General features: G+C 30.9%; 3 protein-coding genes and 1 long non-coding RNA gene across 15 annotated transcripts; 2 read left to right on the top strand and 2 right to left on the bottom strand.

Moving 5' to 3' along the window:
* The first annotated feature begins 175 nt into the window (after window positions 1-175).
* On the top strand, window positions 176-11,176 carry LOC126758877 (targeting protein for Xklp2). 2 transcript variants are annotated; one of them, XM_050473296.1, is made up of 5 exons: window positions 176-368; window positions 473-541; window positions 606-1,363; window positions 1,423-1,623; window positions 10,338-11,176. In XM_050473296.1, the coding sequence occupies exons 1-5, from the start codon at window positions 266-268 to the stop codon at window positions 10,428-10,430; spliced, it is 1,224 nt and encodes a 407-aa protein (XP_050329253.1). In that variant the 5' UTR covers window positions 176-265; the 3' UTR covers window positions 10,431-11,176. The 2 variants fall into 2 exon arrangements, with proteins under 2 accessions (XP_050329253.1, XP_050329252.1); XM_050473295.1 differs by having other exon boundaries at window positions 1,423-1,632.
* Window positions 2,083-4,192, top strand: LOC126758880 (pleckstrin homology domain-containing family F member 2). Of its 10 annotated transcripts, none has more exons than XM_050473305.1 (2): window positions 2,083-2,185; window positions 2,863-4,192. In XM_050473305.1, the coding sequence occupies exon 2, from the start codon at window positions 3,101-3,103 to the stop codon at window positions 4,007-4,009; it is 909 nt and encodes a 302-aa protein (XP_050329262.1). In that variant the 5' UTR covers window positions 2,083-2,185; window positions 2,863-3,100; the 3' UTR covers window positions 4,010-4,192. The 10 variants fall into 10 exon arrangements, with proteins under 10 accessions (XP_050329262.1, XP_050329266.1, XP_050329260.1 ...); XM_050473309.1 differs by having other exon boundaries at window positions 2,084-2,185; window positions 2,929-4,192; XM_050473303.1 differs by having other exon boundaries at window positions 2,084-2,185; window positions 2,756-4,192.
* Window positions 5,952-7,019, bottom strand: LOC126758888 (uncharacterized). The gene is made up of 2 exons (XR_007666908.1): window positions 6,307-7,019; window positions 5,952-6,232 (listed from the first exon to the last, which is right to left on the bottom strand). It is a non-coding gene; the product is annotated as an uncharacterized LOC126758888 (long non-coding RNA).
* A 679-nt stretch (window positions 11,177-11,855) lies between the features above and the next one.
* On the bottom strand, window positions 11,856-13,320 carry LOC126758883 (40S ribosomal protein SA). Of its 2 annotated transcripts, none has more exons than XM_050473312.1 (3): window positions 13,233-13,320; window positions 12,753-12,996; window positions 11,856-12,555 (listed from the first exon to the last, which is right to left on the bottom strand). In XM_050473312.1, exons 2-3 carry the CDS (start codon window positions 12,969-12,971, stop codon window positions 11,959-11,961), a joined length of 816 nt encoding a protein of 271 aa, XP_050329269.1. In that variant the 5' UTR covers window positions 12,972-12,996; window positions 13,233-13,320; the 3' UTR covers window positions 11,856-11,958. The 2 variants fall into 2 exon arrangements, with proteins under 2 accessions (XP_050329269.1, XP_050329270.1); XM_050473313.1 differs by having other exon boundaries at window positions 13,167-13,270.
* Window positions 13,321-20,016: the final 6,696 nt, after the last annotated feature.

The raw sequence follows: 20,016 nt of genomic DNA, 5'->3' as shown, positions 1-20,016 counted from the left end.
TCGAACAAAATCACATTGATCTATTACACTTTTTGTGACAGTTGTACATTCAATCAGGCCTTCTCGTTTTAACATACGTAAATGCCAATACTTTTCCATTTATTGTCACCCTTCTCTTAATTCAACGAATGTAAGCATATTGAAACTGTAAATTTAAAACGTCTCGCGCTAAATACCTCAATTTCGAATCAAGATTTGTTTTTGTCCATAAATTTAGTGAATCGGTTTAATTGAACATTGTTTAATTGGTTTTTCGGCGTATTTCATGGAGTATTTGAGTGAAAACATGCAGGCAATGGCAAATAACTTCAATTGGGATGATATTGAAGTGGGAAATCACGCATTAAACCATTCTCAAAAATTCTTCGGTGAGTATTGAATTACTATAGTATAAATTTTAATTGTTTTGTGTCAAAAAAGAACAGCTATTTTTTTAATTGTTTTCACTCTCTTGACAATACTGTAATGTCAGCAATAAAACATATAAAACACGAACGTCTGGACGAATCGGAAGAAGGAATGGATTTACTAAAAGAAATAGGTAATTTCTTTAAATAAAATAAACTGTAGATATATTAACTTAGAGAAATTTATAAATTTTTTAGACGCAATTACATTAGATGATACATTTACTTCCAATGCGGATAAAGAAAATGTAAATAATACAAATACATCTATATTCGACACAAAATCTCCATTAAAAGAAATACAACATGCAATCCTAAATGAAGGCAATGAACCTGATGCACAAATCACTGTTGACAAATTGTGTCAGGAACAAAAAGAAATCGAAAGTATTGTCCAAAGTGGATCGCCCAACAATTCTTTAAAAGAAATGAAGTCGCAACCCGCAAATACATTGATTCTTTCAGAGTCTTTAATTGCAAGGAATAAAGCACGAATAAACCCAAGTGCAAATAAAAAGACACTTGCGGAATCCAATATAAGCGATAATGAGCCAACGTTAACAAAAACTGTAAAACTCTCAGAATCGTTAATTGTACGAAATAAAGCACGCATTAACCCTGGTGTGAAAAAAGAGAAGGTTGCCAATCCTACGACATCAACAACTGTTAGCACTGTGTCCGCGGGCACAATTGCAAAACCAGTCACAGCATCTGCACCCACTGCTCCTCACGCCTATCACTGCAACGAACTTTATAAACGCAGAAAAGAGGAGCAATTACAAAAGTATTTAGATGAAGAGCGCAAAAAGAGAGAATTTCATAGTAGACCAGTACCTAATTTCAATGCATGCCACAAATCTTTGCAACAGCGGAAAGTTCTCCATGCGGTGACAGTGCCAGTAACACCACAGGTTTTAAAAAAATCTCGAGAAACTGAACAGAAAAGAAAACAAAAGGTAACCAATTATTTAAACAAAAAAGTGTGTAAATCATTTAAATAATCATAACACCTCAGTTAGAAGACATTAAGCAAATACATCCACCGAAATTCGAACCTCGGCCTCCAACGATATTGCATGAGGAGCCCTTTGTACCAAAAAAGACGCAAACCGTATTGGTTCCATGCCCATTTAATCTTCATTCCGAACGTCGATTACAGGAGCGAAAGCAATACGATGCAACCGTTCAGCGGGCTATGGAGCAGAAACAGAAACAGGTAGAAATTGTAAGCAAAACAAACGATACAATTAGAATAAGTGGTACTGTGTGCTTTAAGAATGAATGTGTGAACAGAATGTTATACTAACTATGTGTCGTTTGTGTTGTATTCATTAACCATTACTTTTACATGATCTAAACATTTAGTGTTTTGATAATATTTTTAATTTGAATGATGTGTGCAAGTATGACAGATATAAAACTGTGATGAACAATGTCGTAAACGGAACAAATGTAAAAAATTTTTAAAACTTCATATTAATTTTAAATTAATCGTCTCCATCCTTTTTCTAATGACGTCGGCAAGTAAAGAATTTTATGTCAAAGTTCTTTATTTCAGAAAAATAATGGAACGAAATTGTTGATATTTCTGTTTATATAATTTTTCAACGTGTGGCAACATCGATTTGTTGTCAAAAAGTTGCCTTTTGCAACTGAGTTCAATTGTCATTTATCAGCGGATGAAATTGCATTTGTCTTTCATTCCACTTTCGATTGTGCTACTCGCGATTTTTCTTTTTTCTTTGTGTTGTGATTTTTTAAGTTTTATTGTTATCATTGTGGGTACAATTATTTATTAACTAATAATTACGTAAAAGTTACGAAAAATTATTTATTTTGTGTCCATATTTGCTTAAATTATGTATGTGTGACTAATCATTGAGATAGCCGTGAAATGAGCGTAATCGCCATTTCGAAACCAATTAAAAACAATAACAACAACTGCAAAACGAGAAATTACGATAAAAGCCAAGAGTATTTTCTTACACGGTCGGTCATATCAGGAGAAGTGTTGCCAATAAGTTTCGCTAGTTTTTTTTTTAATTAATTTCATTTTTAATGTAATTTCATTGATAAATTTAGTTTTGAGCGTAAAATTCACTCTAATAAAAAAATAGTAGGTTTTGTTTTTTTAAGTAAGACTAATCACTTTGAATACGGAAAATGTATTTATTTTAAAATAGTTTGGTTTTGAAATCTGGTAGGACAGTTACGAAAATGGTCAAAGCAGAAAGACAACAAATTCCAATTTCCAACTGTAAAATGCATAAGTGATGATTAGGAAGCAAAGAAGTGACTGAAATAATTTGACTTTTGTTCCTATTTGAGCATATTTAATTTTGTATCAGGTACGGTGACTATTGTGAAAACGAAAAGTATTTTAAAGCTTTGTACGCGATATTGGTACCATAAAAATCTTTTATTTTCGTAATTTTTACGTAATTAACATTATTAGAAACAATTTATTATGCCTAAAAGTAAAATTAGCACAAATTTTGCTAAAGTGAATATTTGTCATAAGTTAAGAGACTGTTGAAGCTGTTTCGGTGACAGCGGAACTGTATCTCAATTCCAACAAGTGCATCGCCTACGTAACTACCCGTCTGCAAAATATACACTATTGTTGTTCTGCCTTTGTAATCTCTACTAGCCACACCTCAACTTTCAAAAAGTATAATTTTAAATTGCACAACATGGTGGATCGTCTAGTAAATTCTGAAGCTAATTCAAGGCGAATTGCTATGGTCGAAAGCTGCTTTGGCAGCTCTGGTGTACCTTTAGCAATTCCAGGACGCGTGCTTGTTGGCGAAGGTGTTTTAACTAAGATGTGTCGCAAGCGGCCAAAGTCTCGACAGTTTTTCCTTTTCAACGATATATTGGTATATGGTAATATCGTAATAGGAAAGAAAAAATATAACAAACAACACATTATGCCATTGGAAGAGGTATCTTTGGAATCTCTCGAGGATAATGGACAATATCGTAATGGTTGGTTGATACGAACCACAACAAAATCGTTTGTTGTTTACGCCGCTACAAGTACTGAAAAACAAGAATGGATGGCACATATCAACAAGTGTGTGGAAGATTTACTGCGAAAGAGCGGAAAAAAACCTGTGGAGAATCACGCTGCTGTTTGGGTACCAGACGCCGAAGCCACCCACTGTATGAATTGCAAGAAAACACAATTTACGATGATAGTTCGACGTCATCATTGTCGCAACTGCGGAGCAGTTGTATGCGGACCGTGCTCATCTAAAAAATTTTTACTGCCTCAACAAAGCTCCAAACCTGTACGTGTTTGTACCGCTTGTTATGATCGTCTTTCTAAAGCGGTAAAAGCGGAATCGTCCAAAACGAACCTTACAAATGCTGGTGCAAATTTAACAACACCATCTTCCGCGAATATTGATGGCAATGGTAATGGCACTGGAAAAATGGTGGACAGTTCGGGTGATGATGATTCGGAGGAAGAAGGCACTGGTGCAGCCAACGAAATGCACGATGAACCACGTTTCTACGGTGATACAACATTGTCGGCTGATGAATCTACGTCATCTGCGGCGCTTAATTCGAGTCACACACCTAGTGTTAATAACTGATGTGCGCAGTCTAAATGTTTAGAGGGCGGGTTATTGGACGCAGGTGGTGACGAACGCGGGAATATACACAGTCGAACTGTTACAAGAAGGAAAGGGTGTGACGATATGCAGCGAAATAAAAATAAACAAAATTATAAAATTAAACAACGACAGCAAGAAGAAAAAACTGAAGTAAATCAACCAGACGAATGTGGAAAGAAGGTGTGGCATTGCGTCTGGAAAAGAAAAGGATTAACGAAGTTTTTTGATCTTCAAAAGGGTAAGAGATTACATACAATATATTTTGCTGCCAATATTAAGTTGAGTAAAAAAGCATTCACTGCACTGTAACATATTTGTTTCCGACCTTAAAATTAGTATGAATATTTTGTGTGTCTGTGTTTTTTTTGTTACTTTTATTTTTACTTTTTTTTTTATTAATTTACATAATTCATTTGCGCATCAGCGTCAACGATATAAATATGTTCGTTGGATTCATCATCCGTCCCGTTGGTGACTTGCACTCACACAGTACCGTTTAACTCGTATAAAAGAATTGTATTAATCTTATCTGTGCAAGTTTATTAGCATTCAAGTCGCTTTATTCGCTTTTCACATTAAAATTTATGTAAATGCGACTACATTCAACTTCAATTTGGCGCTTGATTCATAAGTCATTTCCTCTAGTAAATAGTTAACTATATACATATGTATGTGGGTTTATAAATCATATCTATACTGTAAATCCATATGTGCAATCTCGTGAAATAAATAAAAGCAAACTTTTCCTCTTTTTGCACGCATAATAAAAAATTGGTAAAATAAATACTTGATGTACAGCGGATATTGAGAGGCACACCTAATGTGACCGCCTAAAAATGTGATCTTTAGTTTACGGAGAAACATACATATATGTTAAAAAAAAACATTATTTCGTGAATTTTGTTGTTCCGTTTGTATAACAGTTGTATGCTTCACTGGTGTTACAAACTTTGTGACAAACTTAATATGTACTGTTCACGGTATAAAAATCAATGCGCAAATTTTGCCTTTTTTCCTGTGGGTTTTTAAACTATTCTATTTTCCCTTTTAAGGCTGTGTAGATTAATTTATAGGCCTTTAACAACAAAATCTCTCATTGCTATAGAATGCTATCAGTGTTTGGTTGAGTAATTTGTAATTTTCTGCACAATTTGCGTCAATGCGGTGACATATACTTACATATGACATTTATATATAAGATAATATATACTTACTGTATATATATTTGCTCTCTCAGCTTCCTTCTCGTATTCTTATCTGTTAGCTGAGTTGTTTGGCGTATATAATTTGTATACATATGATAAGGAATGGGTATTAACTTTCGCCAAACTGGGGAAACATTTTGCTTATAATTTTGCTTCAACCGATGCTGAAATATTTATTTTGCATCCATTGTGCTAGTTTGTAATGATAAGAAAGCTTTTGCAATAGCGCATAGATGCTCAGATCGTTGATCGACACCCGAACATTTACAAGCTTATGATGACTCACAATTGCTGGCTGTAAAGTTCGAACTATCAATGCTCTCAACTGCACTGCTGTTATTACAGTTGTTTGAAAGCAAAAAGTACAAAGTTCTAAAAAATACAATGAGTAAGACGTTCAAAGAATGTAGATATGTACCTTAACTCTAGACATATTAACAAAGCCTATAATATTGACTCATTACTTGTATAAATCTTATCGAACTTTTTAGTGAAAAGTACCTCACTTCATTCTTGTTATCACTAATATTATTGTGTCCTTCCTAATATCGGCTTGGATGCTAAAATTTTCGGATATGCAAAATTAAACTATGGATGTATGCTTTCGTCTTCTAAATGTGTAGGAGAGAGTATACATACATATGTATGTATATTTAGTGAACAAATTCTCAAAGTGGATAGAAAACATAAAATGAAACATTAAACACAAAAAACAGTTAAAATCAATAACAAGGAACTTTATTTATCAGGCTAATATTAGTAGGTTAGTGTTTATAATCATAATTTTATACCCCGAACTGGGTATATTAAGTGAGCCACGAAGTTTGTAACTCATAGAGAAAACGTCGGAGACTATATACGCGAACTAGTTCCTCAGTTTTTGAGATATCGGTCTGAAATTTTGCACATCCACTTTCCTCCTCAAAATCTGGTCTGCTGATCTGATCTGATCTGGGATATCTGGCAAATTCCGCAAAGTTTATTGTCCAAAGAAACGCTACAATTTCCAAACAAAATATTAAGATGGGACGAATATTGAATGCGGTTACCATACAAACGCTCAATATTTACATTTTAAGAAATGCACCAGTTAGGTATTATAGCTTCGATGTAGTGTAGTCGAAGTCAGCGCTTTTTTCACATTTCTCTTATCAACATAATCCTAATAAATATAATTTATTATCGGACATGAGTTATTTCAGTAATTACGGAAAATGAGCATTAATTAAACTGTCGAAAGCATTAGATTAGGAATTTATTTGGGAAATACCGAATTGATTTTTTTAGCCTTTTTTTGTATGAGCTTTTCATAATAATATTAAACATTATTCTAATCATAAATCTGACACACCAGAATCGTGCAATGCATTTTCTATTTTTACATTTCTCTTCAGGTCGCTTATGGGAATATAGAATATTAAATACATACATTAATATTATTTTATTTTTAAGTATTCAGGCTAGGCAGCCGTTAGTTGAACTGTTTTCGTTTGCCAGCTTTCTGTAGCCACAGCACATTACGATATGTAAAAAAATTGTTATTTCTGTGCTTTCATTGCTTCACTCTTCTTTCTCAAATACTTCGCATGCGATTGACGTGATACCTGCCTGACTTGAGTAGTAGCCATAATGACTCTATGCCTGACTGCAAGCACATAAAATTGTTTTCCACCATGCATATGTATGTATGTACATATGTATGTACGTTGTAGTGCCAGTATGTTGTCTCTCACCGCTATGCTAGGTTTTTGGTCTGACGACTGTTTATGTGGGTTTGATATGTGTGCAGCCACTGTTGGCAAAATCTTATTCATATTACAAATATACATATGTATGTACATATGTATGCATACAAATATAAAAGTATTACAGTTCACGTGCCTTGCTTCAAAATCAAAAATAGCATTACAGTTCATTCATATAAGCTGACACGCTATGGTCACTGCTTTGTTTAAGTTTTTCAAAATTTCCTGTAGTTATTCCCTTCCCCACCATTCCCACCTATTGTTATATACATATGTACATACATACCTGCATATAGACTCTGCTGTAATTTCACTTTTTTCTGTTTTATCATCTTCAAGCTTCGTTGATTCTATTTGTTGTTTTCTACTTTTTAGCCTTCTCCTTACCTGGCCGAGAGTTGTTTGTCGCAGTCTGTCGTCGCTATTTGTTTTTCATTCGTTCATTTCTTGTGCCACCCATTCGCCTGACTTTCTAAATATGTACAAATGTTTGCATACATACATACATCCATACTTTGCTGGGAATAAACAAAAACTTTGCCGTAGGAATTCTGCTTCTCTGCATTAGCTCTCAGTGTCTTGTGTATAAGTGATGTGCCGTTGCAGTAGAATAAAAAATCTCTTTTTACCCATGATAGGCTGGCATAGTTCTCCTATTTTGAAATTTAATCATTTCATGCTACATAATCTGTTGGGTTCAATTTTCTTTTCTTAAGCAAATATTGTAAGCTATTTCCACCATTTCGTAAAAAGTTTACTGGGAATGTTGCTAAAGATGCATAATGTGCATTATACGCCAACATTATAAAGAAAATATTATATAAACACGACTCTTAGCTGCCTTCCTGTAAATAAAATCGCGCGGGTTTCTGTCCGTCGTCGTTGTAGTTGTGGTGATTAATGCAATGCAGGGGCTTCTTTGCTTGAGGGGGGATACATTTGCATATCGAGGCCCGTGAATGTAATGCTACTTGTATTCGGGGTCGAAGTGTATATAATTATAATGATTTTTTTTTTTTAACTACGTACCGATAAAAAAAGGGTTAGAATCTCGAAATGGTACAGCTACTGGCAGGTTAAAATCCGCTTCAATTCCGGTAACGTAGTCTGTTGTGCGAATTATAATGCTTTAACCGTATGCAATAAATTAGCGCTTATATGTAACCTTTTCTGTCCATACACATTTAATAATTCCCCTCAATAATTTTGGCCTTTGCCCGAATAAAAGTCCGTTCAATTTAAATCCGTTTTAATAGATATGTTATACTCGTATATAAGTTTTCGTAAAAGAAAGTCATTGTAGTTGGCTGAAAATGTGTATAGTGCTTACGATCCTTAAGTTGAAATAGCTAATTACTCGTAATTTTGTTTTTGTCCATTCTGCTCTAAAAGGCAAATTGTTGCAAATTTCGATAAATTAATGGAAATCGTCGAATCCGACCGTCTTGTAAACACTGTTGATTTACAGAAGCTAAACATTGCAAAATTATCCTTTTGGATCCACTTTTAATAAAGATGGATATAAAAAATGGATGCTACACGGCGGCCAAGCCCGGTTGGACAGTGGGTAAGGTCTCGTTATGTATTTGACGGTATTGGCAGGGAATCATTTAACATGAGCTGGTCACCGACAGCCAAATTCAAAATTCGGACCTGTCCTGTCAAAACAACTGGACCGTCTACATAAAAGAACCAATCGCCCAGAAGCGGGCAGCTTCGATCAATATTAAAGGAATCGTGTACCATGAGGACAACGCCAGATCACACACATCGTTAGTTACTTTCCAGAGGCTCCGGAAGCTTGGTTAGGAGATTTTCTTCATTCACTTTACATATAGTCCAAACCTAACGCATGATTTTGCTGGTAACATCTCGCCTCAGGAGAAGCTTGGGAAAATCGATATACTCAGTTATTTAACAATTATGACGAAGATTTCCATGAGAGTAATAAAACCTTCAATTTATAGCTAAAATAATGGATTTTTTTTTAAATAGACCGAGTATATCTGTACAGACCAATGCATGTATTTACAAATTAGCTTTAATTTCGTAACTGAGTGAATATTTTAAATAAGTAGTTGCTATTTTCTCGAATGAGTGTATATGTAAATAGTATATACCTACATAACAATTATGTTTAAACTCGTTCGCCATTTTTATAGCAAATTCAGCGTTAATTGAACTACCACGTAGATTTTTATTATACTTTGTGTAATCAGTTAACACAAGTTTTGTTGACAAATTAACTACATAAATTGTGTGTGTGTGTGTGTGTGTGTACTGGGCAATTCCTAAGTAATCTCAAACGGAAAATTTGATTGCGAGATCGTTAAAATATGTCTGTATATTGGGACAAAAAAGCATCCGGAAATTGTAATTAAATTACCGGGGTAAATGAAATTAAAAAAAAAAAATATTTTGCTTAGCTGGTGGGACTGTTCTTAATTGCTATGCCAAATTTGAGAGCGATCTGTCAACCAATTTGTTTACAGCAGCTGTTTAGTGCGTTGCGATAATTGCAATTAATAAAGAATTTGTCTAAAATTTTGTATTTCTAACCAAATTTCGTGTGCGGAATCGTTGCGAATATTGGAAAAGGCTTACGTTAATTCAAAAACACAAGTTTGCGAGTGGTACAAATCTTTTAAAGACGGTCGAGCGATCGTTGAAGACATTCCTCGTTCTGAACGACCTCTTCAAGGGATGAAAATAATAAAAAAGTGAAGGATATGGTGCTTGGAAATCGTCAGCAAGAGTTAGAGAGATGGCAAGAGAGCTCGACATCTGTCGCAAGTCTGTTCGAATGATTTTGCCGGAAATTTTGGCTATGAAACGCGTTCTTACTCGATTCGTCTCGATAAAGTTGAATTTTTCTCAAAAAGAGTACAATTGTGGTCGAATTTAAAGCGAAAAACGCAATGAACCACCACGGTATTAATCGGAATTGGCTCCGTGTGATTTTTTCTTGTTCCCCGAACTGAAATTGCCGCTCCGTGGAACCCGTTTTCAGTCGATCGAAGAGATAAAACAAAACTCGCTTAAGGAGCTGAAGGCCATCCCAAAAAGCGCTTATTAAAACTGTTTCGAAGGATGGAAAAATCGTTGGCACTATATCACTATAACCTCGCTCAGGTTTTGGAAAATGATTCATAAATATCAATGAAATTTCTGAAAAGAGATTATTGACCATTTATTCATTCTATCATCGAGCTAATAGAATAAGTGTGAAAATGGAATATGGTATTGAATATTATTTTATTGGTGTGACTGAATAATTGTTTCATTAAAATATTATTTTGACTAGTATTTATTACACTCCTGTCTAAAAACACTTAATTTCCATTTCTTATATTTCAGGAGGAGGAAGAACGTAAGCGACGTGAGGAACAACGCATCAAGGAGTTGCGAAAGCTCACCACGTTCAAAGCACGACCAAATCCTTTTAAGTAGACTCTTCTAAAACACCAATAATGCATAGTAACAAATATGATTTAAACACGCCACACAATAGTATATAGCAACATAAAATCAATTTATACAGCAATAAAATGAGAACGATGCATACTTAATTAACACTTTCAACAAAATAATAAGAACTATAAATAATATAAAATAACGGAAAATATGTATGAAAACACCATTTTTATATATGGAAATGAAATAACGTAACGTTTTATTATCATTATTACTACAATTATTATATTAGCCTTTTTTCTTACTTGTAATAATTTTTGGGAATACACATACCATACATACACAGATACATATTCATATGCATATTAATAGCGACATACGATAATTAACAAAATGTTATATTATAAATAAGAAATATTTAAATAATTAAACACCTACATTTTACCACAATAATAAAGCAAATGTTAAAATAAGACACAACCCAACATTTATGAAACATATGAATGTACATACATACATAAAACAGCAAAGAATTGCTATAAAAAAAAAGTTGCCTGTTGTTAGACGTGCAGAAGTGAAGAAGCGATTACAATAGCTACATTTACAACATACACCGCGTAAATATGTATGTATATTGTGCCTACATGCTGACGGTAAAAAAAGTAAATTTCAATTTTCCACTCAAGTTATGCAAATTATCAATTTGAGTGTAAAAAATATCAGATTGTTAAATTTTGATATTAAATCCTTAACTATAAGTAAATTTTATTATTTCAATTTATGTATTTTTCTTTACAATTCTCTTCTTTTACTGACGTATTATATATATGTATACTTACATATGTAATTTCAATGCTGTGTATATTGCAAAAATTTCGTCCGTTTAACTACTAAAAATATCTATCCTTACTTTAATGTTTAATTTAAAACATTTATCGGAAATTCAAGTAGAAAAAAATAGCAATACTTTTGGTTCGAATTACCCAAAACCATTTTTATTTCTTTACTAGAGAATAAAACTGTATTTAAAATTCATTATTAAATTACTAATTGAATATATATAAAAATAAATAAATTCGTAAAATAAATAAATATTTTTACACAAAAGATGCGTTTTTATTAAAAATTTAAAGAAATCCAAAAGAAATTGGCGCCATACGCGCTTTCTAAGCAATGTGTGCAAAAATGACATCTGGTCACTCTAATCGAGGCGACGTGCAATTTTACTAAATTCACAAACCGCCCCAATGCACCAGGCGCGCAGAAGTGCACAGTAGGTGGCCCGGCCGAAAAATTTTTTGCATAGGCAAGTATGTGCTGCATACTTTAAGGCGTAAAATAACAGAGGTACTGTACGAACACAAATTAACGCAGGATTGCGCGCAAATGCAGAAATTGGCATAAAACCCAAATGAAACGCTAAAATCGAATACAAAAACAAAAGCTACAAGTAAAACAATATTCTTTTATATGAACCAATAAAATTTTACTTTATTCGGTCAAAATAGGCTATCGCCCAACTTATAAACGTTTATATAAACATTTTAGAATGATTATCAAGCGTTTAGAAGTTGCCATCACCGCCCCATGAGGTCTTGACAGCATCTTCGTTCCAGTCCTCGGCGCCGGCAACTCCGGTTTCAGCAGCAACCTCATCGGCCCAGTTGGTGGCTTCTTCGACGGGGTGTTCAACAACCTCTTCAACTTTGGGTGCTGGCAACAATTCCTTAGCAGCTGCTTCCTCCTTCTCAGCCTCCTCAGGATCACGGTAGAAGAACAAATCAACAACCACGGGCCATTCGCTGACACGTGAGATTGTGCCGCGTAGACGGAGCACTTCACGAGACAACAACCACCACATCAGACCAATGGAATGTGGAGCCTTGTTATTGCATGGAATGGCAATATCGATGTAACGCAAAGGCGAATCAGTATTGCAGAAAGCAATAACTGGGATGTTAACGTACGAAGCCTCCATGATGGGTTGATGATCGGTGTTTGGGTCGGTCACAACCAACAGACGTGGTTCACGGAAAGCTGGCTGAATTTGATTGGTGAATGCACCAGGGGTGAAACGACCAGCAATTGGTGTGGTGTCGGTGTACTTGGCGAACTTGAGTACAGCACGTTGACCAATTGGACGTGAAGAGATGACGAAGACCTGAAAAGTAATGCAAATTACTGAATTAGTTCTTTTCATTTAATAAAATACGAATTTATAATACAAATAAATTTTTATAGTGTGCAGTCAGCAGTTAGGTTGGCTTCATTGAATTTCAGACCCGAAAGATTAGATAAAAATCATCATATGTGCACACTGTACGCAACATTTATGGAAAAATAAGTTTCGATACTTACATCTTGTGGGTACTCGATGGCAGCAATGGCACGGGCAGCCAACATCAGTTTCTCCCAAGTCTTGCCGAGATTGATGATGTTAACACCATCGCTACGGCGCTTGTAGACATACTGTTCCATTTGGAAGTTGACATTTTCCGAACCCAAATGGGTGGTGGCTACCAACATCTTGGTGATGTCGTCCTCTTTGAGGGACAAAATTTCTAATCCTCCCGACATTTTAACGTATTAAGAGTAACGTAACCTGTATAAGAAAATGCAGTTACAAATTAGTAATGTGTATACCGAGTAGCGTACATAACCTAAAAAATTTGCGGATACACGTGTCTTTGCATATGAAGTAAAAGTAGTTTAAATTATCGAAATTTGTTTTATATTTTGAAATAAAACTATTTAATTGTATTTAACACTAACTTTTTGCTTAAGTTTTCACATTTTGCTTTAATTATCGGCTTTTTCCTCGGAGACGAATTAACTTACGTTGTGGATGCCACTGGGAGCGTTGACAAAATGGCAGATTGTCACTTTTCTTTCGAAGTGCTGCGCCGGATTCGGACATTATTGTAATAGATTTTCATGCTGTCATTGCAATGACAGAATGTGCTGCCATATTTCTCAATGGCACTACTTGAGTGATTTTGGTGCTAGAAGATTTATGGTAATAGATTTTTTGGGATGTGGAAAATATTTAATATATTTTTGTTTGATTAAAATATTAAATATAATCGAGCAAAATTAACTATATATTTGCATTTTAGAATTTTACAGGGTGATTATATGATATATATTATGTAAGATAAAATCTCTGCAGTTTATTCTATTTATGATTTATATTTTATATAATATTATTAAAAATTATTATAAAATTTTTTATTAGCAAAAATACTGTTTTTCATTTTGGTTTAATTAAATTATTATTTTATTAATAAACAACTTACCTTATTCTCCAATTAATTTATAACTCTAAACTCAGGCAGTTTATTTTTCTGTATACATTTATTGCATTGTTACTGACTCTCCAGTGTCTACCACAACAATTTGAATTTGATTTTTTTAATATACTTTTCCACATCTTTAAATATATATTTTTTTACTTTTATTTTAAAATGTTTTTTTTTTTTGTTAATGTATTCAATTTTTAAGCGTATTCGCTTGCAGTTTAATTTTACAGTAGTCATTTATTAATTTTTCTGCAACAATTCTCTTGATTCCTTATTTAAATATGCATTTTTATTTAGCAAAATGTTTTGGGTGAGTGCTTTGTATGTTTGTTTGTAAGTTTTGGTCAGAATACAGCATTCTAGCAATGATTTTACTCCCTCTATCGTCTGTTGCTGCTTTGTATTGGCAAAAAGCACAACTACCATTGCAATAGGTGTGCCCTCATACTACGAAAAGAACACCAATTTAAGTTGGAAAACTTGTGTGTTGCAAATAATTTACATATGCATTATGTAATTAATGTTTACCGTTACACTTTTTTGAAATGAAGTTTAATTTTTCGCTGGTGCGTTGCTCACCCTTACAATGCGGTTTTGAGTTTTAGTTTTTTTCCATTTCATTTCATTTATTTTAGATGTGGTATTCAATGTTTATCTTGGCATTCTTAGTGTCTAACTTAGTCGCTAGTGTTTTTATTTCATTTTCGTTTTGTGATTTTTTTGGTTTTGTTTTGTTTACTTTAAATTACTAACTACTTATACAATGTAATGTTAACTTGTTTTGCTTTCTTTAATTTGTCCATAATGTTCATTGCGAACTTGAATTTGAATATTCATTAAAAATGCTTTAACACTTCCCAAAATATACATACATATTCATGCTGACTTTTAATAACTAACACGCGATAACTTGACAATGTTATGTAATATACATATATATATGTAAAAATTTCAAAAAATTAACTTATATAATATCAAAAAAATGTCTACTTTTATGCAAAAACTATTTGCAAACTAAATATAATATTCGCTCGTTTCGTTAACCTCTCACTGGCCTACTATCCCATATACATATGTATGTATGTTTTCCCCGTTCTTACGTTTTAAACTTAAAGCGGTGCATCACAAATTACTTTTGGTTATTTAATTATTATAATATAATAATGGTTTTTGGTTTGTTTTTACTCTTTTGTATTTCGACAAAATTTCTGAGTTATCGTTGGTTTGAATTTTGTGTACTTTTGCCTACTTTACAGTAGTCATGCGTGTTCGATTTTGGAGAGTTAGTGGAACTTAAAAGAGAGGGTAGCGTTTTGGTTAGTTTTTTGGTTAGATTTAAGGTTAGATTTAAGGTTAGAAATGTATATCTTTTGGATTTATAATGAATTTTTAACGCTTGTGGGCTAACTTTAAAGGAATAAAAAATAATTTAATAATAAATATTATATAAAAATGAAAATAGATGATTTTAATAAAGGATGAAAGTATTTTTTTTCGAACATATGACAAACGAGTTGAATAAATCCATTACATTTTAATCAATTTTTTTATATAAAATTTGGTGTTAATAATCTGTGACCAATTATTTAAACAAAGAATATATATTTTCTAATATAAGTATGTGAGATCTGCCTTAACTTATTACATTTTTTTAAATTAAAAACAATAATCAAAACACATTAAAATTATTTTTATAAAAAATAATAACAAAAGAATAAACCAAAAATATTTTTATTTCGGAAGCCTATAAAAAAAGTGCCAAATTTCTTCAAAATATACTTTATTTAGTTTAAAAAAAAATTATTCTTTGCTAATAATGAAGTTTAAAGAATTTTATTATATCCTAGTTTAGCTATATTTTTACAACTTTAAAACTTCCAACTGCTGTGTCAAGTATTTAGTATTTTGGGGTCTGTTAAATTGATGTCAATTTTAAAAATCATTGTTCATATTTATATTTTGGTTTAGACAAATTTATATATCTTTTAACTGTTCTCATATTCTAATTTTTTTTTGAAGAATTTAAAACTTTTAAAATAATTCATTGGGTGGTTTAGTTTATGAAAACAGCTGTACTAATTTTATTTTGATTTTGAGAATAACAATTTTTTTTTGTTTTAGAATTAAACAATTTTTTTTTTGTTTTAGAATTAAACAAAATTAAAATTAATTTTTTATTTAATTTAAATTAAATTTAAATAGTTTTTTGTTTTAGAAATTTAAAAAATTTATTTTTTTTTCAGAAGTTTAAATTAATTTCTATTTCCGGAATTAAAAAAAATGTTTTTCTATTTTAAGAATAAAAAAAATTGAAAATTCATTTGGGTTTCGACAAAAAAAAAATGTATTGAATGTTTTCCGCTAGAAATACTATTTCTAAAAATATTGGTTCGGAAATTTAACAAGAGTTATGATTTTTTCAATTTTTATTCGAAAAACAAATATTTTTTAAAGACATTATTTTGTTTTAATTCTTCTATGCAAAATAATACTAAAACAAAGATCCGACTAGTGAAAAAAAAATAAAAACTTTAATTTGGAATAAATTAATTATTAATTATAATAAATAAATTAATTAACTAAATTTTTATTTAATTATATATCAGTCAAAGAAAAAATAAGCTTAGAAAATATTTTCTAAATTGTTAATCTGAAAATTTTAGTAAGGTCCACCATTGCTCATCATATATATGTATGTATGTAGTATATTTTCAGATAGGAATAAAAGCAGGGTTGTGAATTTAAATATTAAATTTGTAATTCAAATTCCGGGATTACAAAATAAATTTCCAATTTTTAATTGCCAATGTAGGGATAAACAAAAAAATTAAAAAAAAAAAATTATTTCATAATAAAAATTTAAAATTGAAACTTTTATTTTCAATCCAAAACATCTTGGATGAAAAATTTAGAAAATATTTTTTAACTAAAAATATACAAAAAAAATATTTTTCAAATTAAAAGCTGAAATAAAAAGGGATAAAAAAGAAAAGAAAAAAATTATGTATTTCTAATTTGAAAACTATAATAATAATTACTATTAAAAGTTTTAGAAATTAATTTTTTCTGTAAATATTTTTTTTTAACCAGCTTTTAAATTTTTATTTCGTTTTTTGGGATTAACAATTATTTTTATTTTAGAGTTTCGGGATTACAAAATAAAAAAATATATTATTTATTTGTTTAAAATTTATTTTAATCACACATTTCGGATTAAATTTTTTTCGATTTCATATTTGGGATTAGAATGATTTTTATTAAAATTTTTTTGGAGAAAACAATAATAATTTTTTATATGAAATTTTTTTATTTCTGTTTTTTTTACTTAAGCCGGTATTTGGAATTAAAAACAATAGTTTTTTTATTTCTGTTTTTTTACTTAAGCCGGTATTTGGAATTAAAAACAATAGTAGAGGTTTCTAAATAAAATATTTTGGGACACCCTTTATAATTTATAGTCTAATATGTAAAAAATATTTTTAAAGCAAATTTTAATGAAAGTTAGTATTATAAATGCATACTATTTTCTATAAGTTTTGAAGATTTTGGAGTATACCCGGAGGTTTGGTTGTGAATTTTTATGCTATGAAGATATATATTTATGCAAACTAAATTTTAAAATAAGGCGTTTACTATATTCAATGTTAATTCAATGGGTAAATTAGTATGACAGAAAATTAGTCGACTGCAAACAATACGACGAAACCGTAAGAATCAAAAAGCAAACCACTCATGTTTTTCCTCTTCGTTTTGCATATGTTTGCATGTATGTTTGTATGTGTGTATATAATTTATATATCTGTATGTAAATAGTTTCTCCTCCAAAATTTTTATATAATTCAATTTAACTACATATGCATATATACTTTATTTGTATATATTTGCTACCACATCTCTTGGTCTCGTGTTGAGCTTTTGTTATTTTATTTTTCAACTAATTTATTACATGTAAATGTTAAAGTTTTTTGTTAACAAAACAAATTTTACTTCAGTTGCAATTATTTTCCATAAATTTGGCCCATATTCTTAATAATCGAACGCCGGTGTTTTTTCATATTATTTTTCTGGTATTTCACACAAAAATATGTAAAAAAATTGTATTTTTTTGAGTATAACTATTTTATTTAATACACAATTTGTATGTGTGCATCCATCTCACTTTATAGTTTGTCTTATACGAATGTAAATGTGTCTATGCACCTAAATGCATTTGCAACTACAATAAAATGTTATATTTTTTTGCTAAATTAAGACAAATTATTGTTACTCAAGCATTAGTGACGATAATATTATTTTAACTAGTCATAAAAATAAAAAAAAAATAACAAGTGACTCAGTGGGTGATATTATTAAGAATACTTGGGATACATTACTGAAAAATACGGTGTAATAACAGTTATTATTAAAATTTAATAATCCTTGATTTAGAGAATCATATTAATTTAAGTAAACCCGTAAAAATTAAATTTATTTTCAGCATTAACAATCAATCATTACTCGAGTCACTTTAGTACCTATTCTTGTAATATTTTATATCTTCTAACTCATTGCTACGCACAATTCACACATCTCGCGAAGTAAAGATGATATTTGAGCTAGAGATATTATATAATGCAGAGATGTAGAGAGATAGCGAAAAATGAAATATATTTGAAGCTGTAGAAAAGAACATTGAAAAGAAAGCAATTTTCCTTAAACTATCATTAAGAAGCATTTGTAGTGATCTAATATTTACATAAGTCAAGTATCTTAACAATAATTTGGTTTAATTTTGACATAGAAAGCAGTAATTACTGTTTATTATCGTTTGTTTTCAGAAAATTTCAATGATTAGTCGCACCCAGACTTTCCAACAAACCCTTTTTAAAGTATTTTACTTTAGTTGAAACGTCAAAAATCAAATTTTAGGTGACTTAGAACAAATTACTAAAATTCGTTATTATTTTCACTTGTTACAGTTCTGTATCGGAGTTCATTTAGTGTTTTTCTTTCCATTTAATACATTTAGTTATAATTTTTCAACTTTTCATATAATTGTTCTTTATTATTAGTGCACGGAACTAGAATATTGTTTTAAAGAGGTGGATCAACGGATTTGTAATAATTTTATAAAAAAAGATAGAGGGGAAAATTGACAATAATGCAATTTATTCTTCTTATTAAGGGGTTATTATATATAGTTAGAATTTTAAAAAAATCGAACTTTTTTATATAATTTTCTTTATGTACATATATTTAAGAATACACACGGAAAATTTTATATCGTTCCGGTGAATATTTTCGAAGTTACACGCAAATTTGAAAAGGCGTTCTTTATCCTATGTAAAGTGCATTCCAAACTTTAAGCGCGTTTTTCTTAAAATGTTGCTTTCAAAGTCGGTGACCAACAGTAGTAATTAATCGAAGATTTTTTCACCGATAAATATATTCTTTTTATACAATTTAAGGGCCGAAATTTTGGTCAAAAATCGATTTTTATAAAATTTGCTTTTTTCGGCCTCTAACTGTATATAACCCCTTAATTTTGGTCGTTTTTGGACTGCTAAAATTCGATAGGACACTAAATGGAGAACTATAACAGAAAAAAGATGACCGTGATTAGGTCATTAATCTACTAGTAATAATTCATGCAAATTTGAAAAATGTAGTTTGGAGAAAAAATGCCTTTAAAGGTAAACTGATAGAGCTGACTGTACTGAGAGCTCAAAAACTATTTCAGACATCGATTTATTATGTAGTAAAGTATTTTTAAAGGTACAATCTTTGAAAATAAAGAAAATTTCCATATGTTTTACTTAAATAGTCAAATTGTTGCACCCGAAATGTGCCTGAAACACACACGTTTTTTCAAAAGCATTTATTTTGAGCTCATATTTCATTCAACGTCATTTATTAGACAAAAAATTTTCTTAAAAAAAATTCTTAATTTTCTTAAACAATTTTTTTTAATACAAAATTTTTTAAAAGAATTTGTGGCCAATTATTGTTAAAAACATCGATTTCAATAATCAAAACGTGGTCTTCAAATAAAAAAAATCCAATAAAAATCAATATTCTAGCGTAAGTGCACATTGTTTTTTTTTTAGTTTTCATTATTTTCAGGTTAACAACAAATTTAGTTAGCAACATTGTTTAGTTTAAGTAGCATATTTAGCGTAAAATAAGCAACTACAGGACCGCTACTTAGACATACATACATACTAATTTAGATGCAAGTGTGTGGAATAATTTACTTGGAGCAAGTATAAATAATGTGATGGGGTTAGGGTGAAGAAAGGTCGTACACAAATTATACATACATATATGAATATGCAACAAAGTGT

The sequence above is a fragment of the Bactrocera neohumeralis genome, chromosome 5 (genome assembly GCF_024586455.1).
Source record: "Bactrocera neohumeralis isolate Rockhampton chromosome 5, APGP_CSIRO_Bneo_wtdbg2-racon-allhic-juicebox.fasta_v2, whole genome shotgun sequence".
In the NCBI taxonomy this organism is placed as follows: domain Eukaryota; kingdom Metazoa; phylum Arthropoda; class Insecta; order Diptera; family Tephritidae; genus Bactrocera; species Bactrocera neohumeralis.
The sequence above is the reverse complement of the archived record's forward strand: the minus strand, read 5'-3'. Positions and strand labels throughout refer to the sequence as shown.

Excerpts from the sequence above, each read along its gene's own strand:
- LOC126758877 (XM_050473295.1), top strand. The coding sequence starts at position 266 with ATGGAGTATTTGAGTGAAAACATGCAGGCAATGGCAAATAACTTCAAT. Across the intron at positions 1,364-1,422 it reads AACAGAAAAGAAAACAAAAG|TTAGAAGACATTAAGCAAAT; the intron begins GTAACCAATTAT and ends ATAACACCTCAG. Across the intron at positions 1,633-10,337 it reads AACAGAAACAGGTAGAAATT|GAGGAGGAAGAACGTAAGCG; the intron begins GTAAGCAAAACA and ends CTTATATTTCAG.
- LOC126758880 (XM_050473305.1), top strand. The coding sequence starts at position 3,101 with ATGGTGGATCGTCTAGTAAATTCTGAAGCTAATTCAAGGCGAATTGCT.
- LOC126758883 (XM_050473312.1), bottom strand. The coding sequence starts at position 12,971 with ATGTCGGGAGGATTAGAAATTTTGTCCCTCAAAGAGGACGACATCACC. Across the intron at positions 12,556-12,752 it reads CCATCGAGTACCCACAAGAT|GTCTTCGTCATCTCTTCACG; the intron begins GTAAGTATCGAA and ends ATTACTTTTCAG.